The 13603-nt window shown below is 33.4% G+C and overlaps 2 protein-coding genes across 6 annotated transcripts; both read right to left on the bottom strand.

Annotated features, from left to right (window-relative positions):
- Window positions 1-1117: 1117 nt before the first annotated feature.
- Window positions 1118-3648, bottom strand: LOC114394068. 2 transcript variants are annotated; one of them, XM_028355625.1, is made up of 2 exons: window positions 2298-3648; window positions 1118-2171 (listed from the first exon to the last, which is right to left on the bottom strand). In XM_028355625.1, the coding sequence occupies exons 1-2, from the start codon at window positions 3207-3209 to the stop codon at window positions 1404-1406; spliced, it is 1680 nt and encodes a 559-aa protein (XP_028211426.1). In that variant the 5' UTR covers window positions 3210-3648; the 3' UTR covers window positions 1118-1403. The 2 variants fall into 2 exon arrangements, with proteins under 2 accessions (XP_028211426.1, XP_028211425.1); XM_028355624.1 differs by having other exon boundaries at window positions 1118-3644.
- Window positions 3649-5861: 2213 nt separating this feature from the next.
- Window positions 5862-13603, bottom strand: LOC114393439 (copper methylamine oxidase-like). 4 transcript variants are annotated; one of them, XM_028354796.1, is made up of 12 exons: window positions 13298-13603; window positions 10925-11034; window positions 10485-10790; window positions 10045-10157; window positions 9610-9940; window positions 9094-9309; window positions 8758-8994; window positions 8250-8435; window positions 7656-7796; window positions 7194-7462; window positions 6756-6837; window positions 5862-6261 (listed from the first exon to the last, which is right to left on the bottom strand). In XM_028354796.1, exons 1-12 carry the CDS (start codon window positions 13419-13421, stop codon window positions 6121-6123), a joined length of 2256 nt encoding a protein of 751 aa, XP_028210597.1. In that variant the 5' UTR covers window positions 13422-13603; the 3' UTR covers window positions 5862-6120. The 4 variants fall into 4 exon arrangements, with proteins under 4 accessions (XP_028210597.1, XP_028210598.1, XP_028210600.1 ...); XM_028354797.1 differs by having other exon boundaries at window positions 5862-6230; XM_028354799.1 differs by having other exon boundaries at window positions 7325-7462.

The raw sequence follows: 13603 nt of genomic DNA, 5'->3' as shown, positions 1-13603 counted from the left end.
ATATGGCAACCAAGATAAATTTTAAATCAAAATTATGATTGCCGCTAGCCTTCTCAAACATTAGATTGCCTCTTGAAGTACATCCCAAGAGATCCTCAGGCCTAATAATGTCATCAGTAGATTGTACAAGCTCCTGTTATGCTTTCACCAAAGAATGCAAAATATTTATATCCCTACTCCCTTCACTTAATAACAGAACAAATTTGAAATCTAGTCTTTTTTCCTTCCAAATTTGATTGCAGAGGTAGTTAAATCTAAGGAATACATGGCTTCAGCTTATTCATATCATCTCTGCAGGAATTTAGATCTCTTGTAGGAAACCCTGAGCAAGTGGGACATTTAAGTGATAAAAACTGTTAATACAAATGAATTTCAACTGAAAAAATTACGTACATTGATATCCACCAGTGAATAAGAACTTTTTTTGTTATTTTGATTTTAGACAAAAAGTTTCACGACATATATCAGTATAATAAATCTCATCTAGATATGTAGGCATGCAGAATTAAATAGAGCCATAATCCTATGAGTGCGGTTTTTTAAACTTTGGGGAAAAAACAAACGCTAGTATAACCTTTTTTAAGAGCTTTCAGAAGCTGCTATTTTTAGCTTTTGGAAAAGGTACTAAAACAGCTTTTTCTTCTTTTAAACAAAACTAATCTAATTATTGTAATTATTTATAAATGTTTTTTTAATTATAAAACTACTTTTAGTTAAGAAAAGCACAAACAAACAGGCCCTGCATCAACATGAGGGAAGAGCATAAATTCAGAGGGAGAAATGAATAGTAAAATGTTGTCATGCATATATATACACAATTCAAGGCTTTGTTTCATTTATTTTCTTTTAAAGGGAAGGTCTGTGTCATGCGTCATGCTTTAATCTACATAAGTAGTAACCATGGCTTTGTACATGAAAGTGTTGTATACACCAAGTCAAACACATATCAGAAGTCTATAAAATAGAAGTCTAATCATTGTAGTGTTACTTATCAGGAGAAAAAAGGGAGGACATGAAGTCACAAGAAATAGAAAAGTTGGAAAGGCCATCAATTACACTGAAGTATAATGCCATCAATTATCGGGAGAAAAAACGAAGGGCAAGAAGTCGCATGAAATAGAAAAGTTGGTAATGCCGTCAAATACACTGAAGTGTAAGTTACATCATGTGCAACATTTTCGAACGTATATTCGTAAATTTACTCATCTTGTTGAGCCAACCAGCCTTAAAGTATAATTTGGACGACCAGTCAATCAATACCACAAATAACAGTGGCTATTAAATTGAAATTTTGACATTTTCACAATGTAATAACTCAATTTCTAAGTACAACAATACACTCATACTTTTCCATTCAAAAGAATTACAAGGATCATTATTTTGATTAATGCAATAAGTGGCACTTACAGCCCCAAGGGCTGTCTGTGCAATTGAGCTCCTGGCTGATAAAGAGTGAGGTGGTGTAAGGCCTTTGCAAAAAGGTCCTTCAAATCAGGATGTTGTGCTTGAACAGGACGAGCAAATCTCTCTAGGGTATTCAAGGCACGTTCTTGCTCAAGGACCCTACTGTTACCAACATTTAAGGCAAGGTAACAAAGTAATTTCAGGCCATGAACTTGTTGGCGATCATTTATCTGCAGCAGGCTCATTAGCTTAGGAATCCCATCAAGCTCAAGTATTGCCTTAGAATGGTCAACACAGTTGTAGTTGTCCGGGCACACAAACTTCCCCAAAGCAATAGCAGCCTCACTGGCCACATCAACATCTCTGTTACCAAGCTGAGCAACTAAAGGACCAATAACCTGCGGAACCTTCCCAGAGAAGTTTCTGGCCAAGGAACCAATTGCCTTAATAGCAGGAATCCGCAATGCCGGGTCGCTCTCCTCCTGAACCACCCGCAAAAGCTGATCCAAAACCGCCTTTGCCGCCGGCGCAGTTCGCTTAAAAGCAGCTCTTCTAAGATCAGCATTGGACTCCGCCACGGCAGCAATCTCCATGACAGCCATAAGACAATTAAGCTGCAACTCCCCACTCTCGGACTCAATAATCTTGGCAAGACAAAGCAAACCTTTAGTCTCGGTAATCTTCCTGCAACTTGAGAGACATCCATTGGAGAGTTTCCAAAGAGCCTTAGCACAACTGACTTTGACCTCATTCCTCAACTCGGGGCTCTCGACCTCTCTATCTCTTCGATGCTGGCCGGAGCCGCGGCTACTCCCATCTGAATTCGCCTCCCCAACATTGGATAAATTGAGAACAAGCGAGTGAATGCTGGTGGCGCGGTCGGCCACGGGGTCAGTGAGGACAGTACCCATATCCATGGACAACAAGGACACAAGGGGCCTAGCGACATTGGCCCTGACGAACTCCTCGCGAGCAAGTTCATGTTGCTCGGCCATAGCAGAGACCAAATTGGCAACAGAGACACGAACCCTCATAGGGGAATCACCGAGAACCTGAACAATGATGGGGACAGCATGGGACTCCACAATGAAAGTAACAACCCTGTCTTGATTGGTTGTGATGTTAACAAGAGCATTGGCAGCAGCGACCTGAGCAGCAGGGGAAGAAGCTTCTTTAAGAAGCTTGAGGAGGGGCATCACCCCACCTTCATCCAATATGATAAATTTTGTACGGTCGTTGTCTCTGGCGAGAGAACCGAGTTCAGTGGCGGCTTCTGCGCGGTCCTTGGGCTGGCCCAATTGGAGAGTGTAGGTGAAGGTCCAGACCCAAGCGAGAATAGGGTCGTTGCTGGCGATAGGGGGGAGTGAGACATTGGTGCCGTCTTTGGAGTCCAAGATGGTGAGGAGCCACACCAGGTCGCCGTTGGAAGATTCGAGAAGGCTCCGGACTTTGCGGAAGTCGGCGGTGGTGGTCATGGAGAAGACCTGGCGGAGGACGCCACCGTGCTTCTTGCACTTGCGGATGAGGGCTAACGTGCGCTCTATGTTTTTCGAGACCTCGCCGACGATGCGGCGGATTGGGCGCTCGTTGACGCACTGGGTTCCAGACACCACGCGCACCACGGAGCGGAGGTTATCGCAGACCACCTGCACCTTACGCGCCAGCTCCGTGCAGTCCACCTTCGGCGACTCCGCCTCCTGAGCCAGTTTTATCACGCGCTCTCCGAGCAGGATGGGACCCAGCAGCTCGTCCCGGAGACTCTTTTCTTCTTCCGGGGCAGGGTTAGGGTTAGGCTTACCCATCATCGGAGACAACACAATTACCCAACCCCCGTCTGTTATCTTATCTATATAGTACACTCACTGAAGCAGAGCGAGAGAAAGAGAGTAGAAAGTAAAAAAACAATGAATAATGAAGAAATTGAAGAAGAAACACCGCAAGAAAGAAGCTGGTAATCTAGTACTCCGGGTACTGTTGGGCGCAGTGTACGAGTGTTGAAGGGTGTTTGTTTGCAGAAGGTTGTTTGTTGTTGGTTTGCGCCTTCTTACACGACTCTGCCTTCCCGGGATTATTGACTCTCAGAATAGTAAGTCACTAAAGTCAATAATAATAATAATATAGAAAGGGAAAATTAAAATTAAAATATCCACAAGCATACATTCCTTCTTGGTAATAGGAAGTTACTGTGAAGCTTTTATTTATTTATTATTGAGTTGATGGGATTTGTCAGAAGAATGAATAGTTGAGATTGAAGACGAAACTTGGTGCAGGAAGAAGAGCAAATACGGCGAAGGAGAGGAATAAAATATACAAGAGAAGAGAGGATGGATTCTCCGTTGCTCGTTAGAGACTTGGAGTCAAGTCAATACTCAGGGTTGTTGACTGAAACCTACCAATGCAAACCCAAATCAAAATATTCATATTTTAGAACACGATTCCATTTCATCATCGCGCTTTAATTATAAGATCTTTTTAATTAAATTTAAATAATGTTACCTTCTTTTATCATGATTTTTATACTAGTTTCTATATTTTAATGTTTGATAAAATAAATAAATAAAATATATTTCATTTTTATTTAATAATAAGTAGGGAAAATTATAAGAATACATAATCATTATTAGAACATCTAAAATAATTCCTTAAATTTGCTTCTAAAATAAACAAGAGGCTACTTAGAAGATGGGAGAGTCTGTGTTAAATTTTTAAAAATTGAAATTAAAATAAACACATTTTTATTTGTATAGTTTAAAAGATTGTTAAAATAATTACTTTCTTTTATGCTTGAAAAATTTCCGTGATTTAAAAAAAAAATTGAACTTTATTTAAGTTTTTTAATTTCAAATAAAAATATTCTAATAAAAATATTTAATATAAGAATATGAAAAAACAATTTAAAGCCTTTTAAATTTTAAAAAAGAAAAGTTTGGCCTGATTATATTTCAATGAAAGTGCTTTCTTATCTATAACTATTATAAAAAAAAAACAATTTCATTCAATATCATCTTTTTTCTAATTATTTTTTACTTTTAATTATTATAAATTATTACAACATTTATTTTAAATTTCAAACATTTATATTTCTAAAAAATAAGTCACACCAACTTACATATATAAATAACTTTCAAAAGACAAATAATATCTTTCTATTAATAGAGTAATAGTAATTGGAATCTGAGGTGGGCAGAAATCGTGGTTTACTAAAAGATGCGAATCACAGGGCGCCACGAATGGAATAAGTTACGTTTTATATGACGTTGCTACCAGGCATACACCTACCAAATTTTCTCTTCCATATTTTTTAATAATATTTTACATTTTTATATAATATCACATCATTTTTTTTACTTTAAATATTTTAACTCCAAACAATTCATAAAATTTTATCTCAAACGAATTTCACAATATTTACTTTTTACTTTTTAAGCCATCTCCATGCATTTCTTAATAATTTATTTTGCAAATAAACTCAGTGTATACAGTGAGAGAATCGATACTGCAGCTATAAACTTTGTTTTGAAACGAGACCCACAGAAATACTCACCAACGGAAATAATTTTTTTTATAAAGGCCCAATAGACTTGACTGCTTTATTAACTGCCCGTTTGAATTCAGCGCTGATAAAATCGATTTTAAATAAAATAAAATAAAAATAAATTTTAATATATGAAAATTATTTAAAATTACTTTAACTCCGAGTTAATCTGGATTTAAAGTTAATTTTGAAATTTTCTTCAAGAAATCAAACATACGAAAATTGACCAAAATCATTTATTAACTCATAATTAATTATCCAATGTGAAATCAAATAAAGAAACATGTTAAGAAGCACATCAAATTTTAATTAATACTACTATTACTTTTGTTTTAAGATTTTTTTTTTCTGAATGACTTCTGTTTCAAGATTATTGACGTTTAATGTTAATTAGCTCATCTTACAAAAAAACTACTTTAATTTCATATAATATGTTAATACGGTTTGAATTTTTGTCAAATTAATTTTTAAAAAAGTTGAATGTGTATAATTATTTTAAATAATTTTAGTAATAGTCATTAAATATATATATATATATATATATATATATATATATATATATATAGAAAAAATAATTAGTGAGATTTAGAATTTGTAGAATATCAATAATTTTGGAATAAAAAAATTAAAACATCACTAATTTTAGAATAAATTGAATATTAAACATCTTGATGGTATATGATAGATATTCAGTAAAAAAATAAACGAATAAAAAATTATTATTATATACATTTTTTAATAATTGTTCAACTTATTCTTTATTTGCCTTCTTTGAATTAAAATCTTCTGTAATTAACTTTTCGATTCCACAACATCCTGACCATTTAAAATGTTCTTATATTATATTCTTTTCTGAAAATGTTCTACTTGTATTACATTAAACAAGGTAAGAAAACCTTCTAATACATTTTGCTAGCCATCCTATTAGAATGTTTTTTTAATTAAAAAAACAAAGAAACTTAAACAAACGTGGCCTAATTAATATATACTTGAATCCATATACATAGATCTAAATTAGAAAGACAAATAAATTGAATACTGACCCAGCTGGTAACAAAGAAAAACACACGGATTTAAACACAATTAATGAGCACTATCTGCATGAAGTTTCAGAGTGGACGACAGAATATCACACACACCTTTCTGTGACAGCAGGCACAACATGGCCATAAGACAAGTGTCTAAAGTTTTGCCACTAATACACAACCCTCAATTTCCTTTGAAGCCTCAGTTTCATTCATGTCATTTTCTTTAGAATCCAACTCACATGGACTTGGCAGAGGGACATCCACTGCAGGAGAACAGTTGAAGAATCCATGAGGCTGCAACCGCGAACACCAAAACCCCACCAAGCAGTTTAAGACAAAAAATAATAATTAAACTCGGACAAAAAAAATAACAAAATAAATAAGAACCATGCAATACGATGTAAACAAAACAAAACTGCGCAATACAAGTTGGGTAGTTCACTGTTCAGTGTTCAACTCACTAAAGTCAGTTTAATGCTGAGAAATTTAAGTAATTTGTATCAAGTTTCAAGTTGGAACTCCATCATCTTAAGACACGGTAACTATTTTGATTGAAAGATGTACCCTACTCAACTAAACTGTGTCAAAGACAGTAATGATGCCGGATCAACAATTATTATTATTCTAGTACTTGTCTCAGCTCTTTACTAGTATCAAGAGTTTTATAATGATAATGTTGAAGAGCGGAAGCTTCAAATTAAATGATATATAGGAAAAAGAACAGACTATAATTAATTCAAAGAATGCTCAGGAAAAAAAATGAAAACAATCAACATCAAGGCAATTACCATGAGCATAAAACCGATGCGTTCTACTGGCATAACTGGCCAGTCTTCCAAACGAGGAACCTGTGTGATTCCAAATACATACCTGAAATTAACAAAGTTAGTCTCGATAGAAAATATGCATCATTTTCATTAGCATTATCAGTAAAGTAAATTGGAACAATAGATGCGATTTTTATAATAGATAAAACTTAAGTACAAGACTATGCATACGTATTTTATTTTACTCTTAAAAAAATGAGGTGTTCATTTTTTTTTTTTTTTTATGTTGACCACATATGATATTGTACTTGAGTTTCATTCTTTAAATAATAAATTTTTTTCTTATACTAGTCTAGTCTAGTGGTACTTTACTAATTTAATTAGTTTTACAAATTTTATAAATACAAAATATTTATCCAGAAATATTTTCAAAAAATGGATGTGCGAGAGAGAGAGGACCAAAGAACTATATCAGTTTCTTCCAATGATCGGTTTTGCTTAACCCATGTAGCTAGTCCTTGGCTGACACGTGGATTTTGATTAGGAAATTCTCCCCCAGGAAACATTTGATCGTGTGAATAGGGTGTTACCCAAAGATTATGCCTCAAGAAAGCAGCTCTTCTTAGAAACTTGGCCTCAGAACCTGCCAATGGTAAGCAGTTTGAGCCAGGTACCAACTTATAGCCTGTCAACTGTCCAGTTCTATTGCCTATTCTCGTGTTCCTTACCTGAAGCATCAATGAAATGGTAACCATTGTCATTTAATTAATTAAATAAAAAAATATGTTGAGATATAATTGTCGGTGTATTGTAAGGAAATAATCAACTATTTCACCATAGCAAATATGAATTCAGTTTCAAAGTATGAAATTATTAACATGGATAGTAAGAATTCGGCTCTAGAAAGTGGGCAAGCCTTACAATCCAATGTCGAGCAGCCAAAGGATTGCAATCACGCATGGCTTCCAATTCAGATTTGAGCAGAGTCTCTTCAGCATAAAATGCATTATTGTGAACATTATTGTCCCCTGGTTCCTCAACTTTGACATTGATCTCCACGACCTACCATACCAACCATCTTGATAGTGTAAGAATGAGGACTTGGAAAAGAAACAAAGAAGCAGTTGCAAAGCTATATATTTTGGGAGGCAAATTTGTTAGTCAGGTAGAACCAGTGCGGACGGCAAAATAATATAAGTTTATTAGAAGAGGAGAATTATGATAACAAGTGCATTTTCGCATAAAACATTGAAAGTAGCCACATTCATGTAAGTTTAAAATGAAGCAGCCTTATTAAAGAAAGTTAGAAAACAGGACAGACACGAAGAAGACACTACTTTTATTACAATCAATTATCCTTACTTAGTTGCACTTAATTCAGATAAAAGAAACCATCAAAATGGTATCAATGACTTAAATTACTTAAGATCACGCTAAATTAGTGTTCGTCCAAGCAGTATAAACTGAAAAATATGAAAGTAGGACCAGAAGATTTTGTATTTCAACTGAAATTACCTGATTCAAAGCATCGCCAGGTTTAGAATCCACAGTCATGTTCATGCGAGCTACAAAAAAGTGTTGATGAACTGGAGCATATAAACCTGGCGCAATCGTGGTTCCATATTTACGAAACTCTCCAGGTAACAAGGATCCTAAACTTAGAATTCCGGTTAGCTTAACTTCAGATTCAATTTTTCCGTCCTGGAATAACACACCGGTCACCACCATTTTCCAGAAAGTTAGTCATCAGTTAAAAGGAATATTACAAAAAAAAATACCAAAAAAGATGTTTTGCAGTTAGCCAGTTAGTACATGATAAGAGAAACAAGATTAATTAAATAATACTGAACTTGCTCAAAAGAAAATAAACTATAAGGGCATGAAGATGTGGTCAACGTTGTACAAATGACTGATAATTGCCTCACAATAATTCAAAGGATGATCTAAGAAAAACCAGATCAATATATGACTGCAAGAATTTTAAGTATGTTTATCTCATATAAAGATGTGATGTTTGACTTGCCTGATAAAAGTACCAAAAAAATCCATACTCATAGTTAGCCACAGTACACATAAAAGAAACTGAAAGTCTTCTAGATCTTCGGACTTCTGCTAAGCCAGTTCTCCAATCATGATGCTTCCAAAGAATTCCATGATCCTCTTCATGCAAACATACACAATTTTCAATTGTCTCAACTCCACCAGTGAAATTTGTGAAATGAGCATCAAAGTATTTGATGTAGCCCAAACAATCACACCCCTGCAACAAATGTTGACTTTAGACTCATTGAAACTTAATCAGAAAGAGGAACTTGGTAAATATAAAACATTGAAAAGGATAAATATAGGTTTCTCAAACCTTCTTGAGAGAATGTGCATTTTTTCCCAAGCCATTTTCCCCAGCATGAAAGGCATTCTTCCTGTAATGTGGTTCATTTGGATCTCCATATGGCACAACCATCTCCACAAAACTCAGTCTATGTGCTACAGGCCTTCGCCCTTGACTACCATCAATATATGCAACCGAATATATAACCAAACCTTCTCTAGGAGTGAATCCAATACGAAAGTTCCACTATTAATGAGCAAAGAACATAGTGACAGAGTTACAGAACTAGTTGGACATTCGGAAATTAATTTGATTAGAATGTGGAAAGATTTTTTACACTATCATCCAGCTACATATTGTCATGTATGACAAGTTTATTAACTTATATAATAACTAGCTTAAAAGTCTCCTAAGAATACTTTTTTGTTAGTTGACAATGTAAAAACCTTTACACTAACAATCTTCGAAAAATGAGTAACTAAGAAATATGTTTACTATCTTGACTTTTATGAATATAATTCAATAAAGAAGAAATTCCACATCAACCTTTTGCCATGCAACATAAGATCCATCGACACGAAAGCTTGGGCCTTCAAGCTGAATAATTTGCAAGGGTTTTATGTCACTTCTATCAAATCCACCTCTTGTTTCACCATGTGTATACCTCCTCAAGGGATCAACTGGAGGCAGAGGAACAAATTTACGGTCTTCAAATTCAATCACCAGCATGTTTTGCATATCAACAAGCACATAGATTCCCTCAACCGGGCGTGCATAGCCATTTTCCATAGGGCTGTCACTTTCGCCCCGGCAAAATATAAGTGGCTTAGTAAGTCTACGGTTGGGATCGTCAGCTTCATTGTAATAACCAACACACCTGCAGCAGAATTATCAAGAACAAAGTTTAAATAGAGAAAAGAAATAGCAAAATAGCAACTTATAACAAAGATCAATAAACAATGTACACCCAACTAAAATTACCAGGCATCAACCATTACAAGATCCATGTCTTCAATGCCCCTTTTCTTCATAGCCTCTCTAAATGGAGGGAAATCTTTAACAACAGCTTCACATTCTGCATATTCCATAGCATCCTGAAGATGGATAGAATAGAACCTTACGGAATTGAAAATTTCAACTTACGACATAAAAAGAAAATAAAATACAAATATGTAAAGACTAAAGATCCTGAATTATTTGAATTTCAAGACTATGATCTGATCTTTTATTCAATACTTAATATGGAATTCTCATTTATAAACAAATGAAAAATGTAACAAGGTAAAATACCACAATGCAAAATTTCTTGGGAGCAAATCACAATTAAAAGGACAGTAAGTAATTAAATTGGTTTCAAATACTGAAACTAGTACACAATGGCAAGAAATGGAATCAGAAGCCATGAGGACAGAAGAACATACCATTGGAGGCTGAGCATCTGGAACAACCTGTGATGAAATTACTTTTCCACGGTGATGACCTCTTCGAGTTACAGCATGTACTTGTGATAATTCAACAATCCATATACTAGTCTCATTTGTCTTCTTATTGTAAACAACAATTCTAGCACATCTTGGAGGGAGATTACTTGGAATTACTGCTCCTCCTTTAGTTCTAGGAAGCAATGATGGTTGGAAAGGAGAAAAGAAATAAGCATCTGCCAGTGCAACAACATGTTTATCTGGTTCCAACAAAACTACTTCAATAAAGCGGATACTGTCTCTGAGCTATAAGATATAAAGACAATTGAGGGAAATAGAATCATTAGGGACAATTGCTCAAAATACATAGACTCAATTTTAATTATCTGTATAAAAATACAAATATATCTTTTAATCGAACATTTCATGGCATAGTTAACCTCAGGAGTGGCTCCAGCTGCCCTCACAGTTGCCACTGCCACAGAGATTTCGGCTGCAGATAAAGGGTCCAAAGGATGGCTTGATTGGGTCCTAGACATTGTACTGATTCCTGTTTAAAGTTGCAACAAATGTTAATGTAGTATAAGAAAACACGCAGACGTAAAAAAGTGGAAGCAAGCAGAACACCATTCAGGAACTTGAGATAAACTCTAAAAAGAATTCATCAATGGTTTAACTAGATACAAAATCCAAGACTTCCTTCTTTTTTTTAAAACTGATTAAAATAATTGGCAAAACATAATAAAAGCTGAGCATAGAGCGCAGAGCAAAAAGAGAAGGATAAAATTTGTGAATTCCATTGTCTTTCTAGTAGAAGTGTAATGGAAACAGATATTTTAGCAATCAGTAAAATTCAATGAAAAATATTCCAAAAGGATTGATAGACAAATTACAAAATAAACGCTGCACTGGATGATTATCGGAAGGTGGTTGTATCACACCATTCAGTCTTCTATCCAACTATACAATAACACAAATTTCAAAATGTCCCCCCATCAGGAATACACTTGAGAAACAAATAAACGGTGTTGTGTCCATTTTTTCTATGAAGCAAAACGTTAGTACCTAGATACATGCATGCACATAATATAAGAAAAAAAGCAAATCTTAAATGATTTAATTCTATTTAATAAAATTATTTTCAAAATATCTATTATAATTTAATTCAAATTTTATTTTCAATGATATCTTTGTTTATCATGATATTAACCACGTGACTTTGAAAATGGAGAAGAAATATTTCTATTTAAAACAAGTTTTTTTTATAAATTTAAGTCTTATATTTCAAAGCGAATGTATACAAATATAAGGGTAATTTAGAAAATATAAAGTATTTTTAAATGAGATTAATTAAATAAATAAATAAAATTAATTAACATTCTTAATTAGCATTAATTATTTTTTTCTTATGTTCTGATGGGATTTTTTTTTTGTCTTAATTTTCTGATTCATTAATAGAAATAGCTTCTAATTAATTTAAAGTTCAATGTTAATCTTAGACAAGAATTATTTCTATTAAAAATCAAAATCAAATAATTCAATATTAACTTTAGTCCATTAAACACTCGTCTTGAATTTCTTAATTATTTTGAAAGGAATGTACACAAATACCAAGTGTGTGGAATACAACAAGAATTGAGAACTTAAAGACATAATTAAAAGCATCTCTAACGAGATAATTGCGCGCTCATAGACTTCTTACATTCTAGAACTAATTGTTTTACAGTTTCACCATTAAAATAATTGATGTGACAATTATAATGCCCATGACAATTAATATCTTAGTTGCTAATATTTTATAACACTAGTCACTCATTTCATTCAATTTTATTGTTTATCAAGATTTTCTACAAGTGAAAATCCTTTGCAAATAATCTTTTTTAAAACATAGACAATGTGAGATCACCCTAACTACTTTTAGAATCAATAATTATCATTACAAATTTATAAAGACTTTTAAGTGTACTAACTAATTATTTTAATTAATTAGTTATCCAAATTTTTTTTAAAAGATCATTCATTCACAATTGCTCTACTGGAGCATTTTAACTATGGAGTATGAGCTATTGAAAAGTGATTTATTGTTATAAATAATACTAATTAATTTCTTTTAGTCATTTTTAAATATACAATCACATATCTACATAATCTCTTGTATCAATATGATCTGATTTGAGTGTGTATTAGATTTATGTATGTATCCAAGATGTCACAATATTATTTATATAAATATAATTGTGTATATAGGCAAAATATAATTATATACGGGATTAATTAAATTTTTAGTCCTTAAACTTTTTTGAAATTCAATTTTAATCTTTAAACAAAAGTTTAACTGATGAAGGTTTCTTTAACTTTTTTTTATTAAGGTTTTTAGTCTCTAAAATTTTAAAAAATTTAGTTTTTAATCTCTAAAATTTCATTAAATAGATAAAAATGATGAGTTTAAACTTTTATTTAAGGACTAACAATTAAAATTCCTAAAAATTTAGTGACTTTTGCAGTCGAACAAAAGTTTAGGAAGTAAAGATCCTAATAAATAAAAAAATAAAAAAACACTAACCAATCAAACTTTTCTTTAAAGATTAAAAATCAAATCTTAAAAAAGTTTAAGAATTAAAATCTTAATTATCCTTGTAAGATCTATTTTATGTTCTTAAATATTATTTCACTGTTAGAAAGAAAAACTTGTTAAAATTTCTAAATATAACATGACATTGTATGTCCCACGAAAAATAAGTTAAGCTACTCCATAAAAGTATATACAGGAAATAATTAAAGGCATGTAAGTTAAGATAAGAAGATGGGTATACCTTTAGGAGGAAGGGCATGAGTGGCAGAAGGTTCAGAGATGACAGGCGTGGGTAGCTTGTTGGCATGGGTGGAGGCAGCGAGAACTGAAGGAGGAGGCGTCGCCTTTTGCAGAACTAAGGCCATTGCAAAGGGTTAGCTTAGCTTAGCGAAGGTGTTGGTGCGAAGAAGCATGATTAATTTGGAGGCATAAACATATATAGGAAGCAATAATAGCTAGGTTACAACACAATAAGAAAGAAAGAGGGCTATGCTATTAGATATAATAATGGCAACATGAACTGAAACAGAAGCTGAAAACCACGTGC

Source organism: Glycine soja, chromosome 17 (assembly GCF_004193775.1).
Source record: "Glycine soja cultivar W05 chromosome 17, ASM419377v2, whole genome shotgun sequence".
Lineage (NCBI taxonomy): Eukaryota > Viridiplantae > Streptophyta > Magnoliopsida > Fabales > Fabaceae > Glycine > Glycine soja.
Note: the sequence above shows the minus strand (reverse complement) of the source record. Positions and strands in the feature narration are given on the sequence as shown.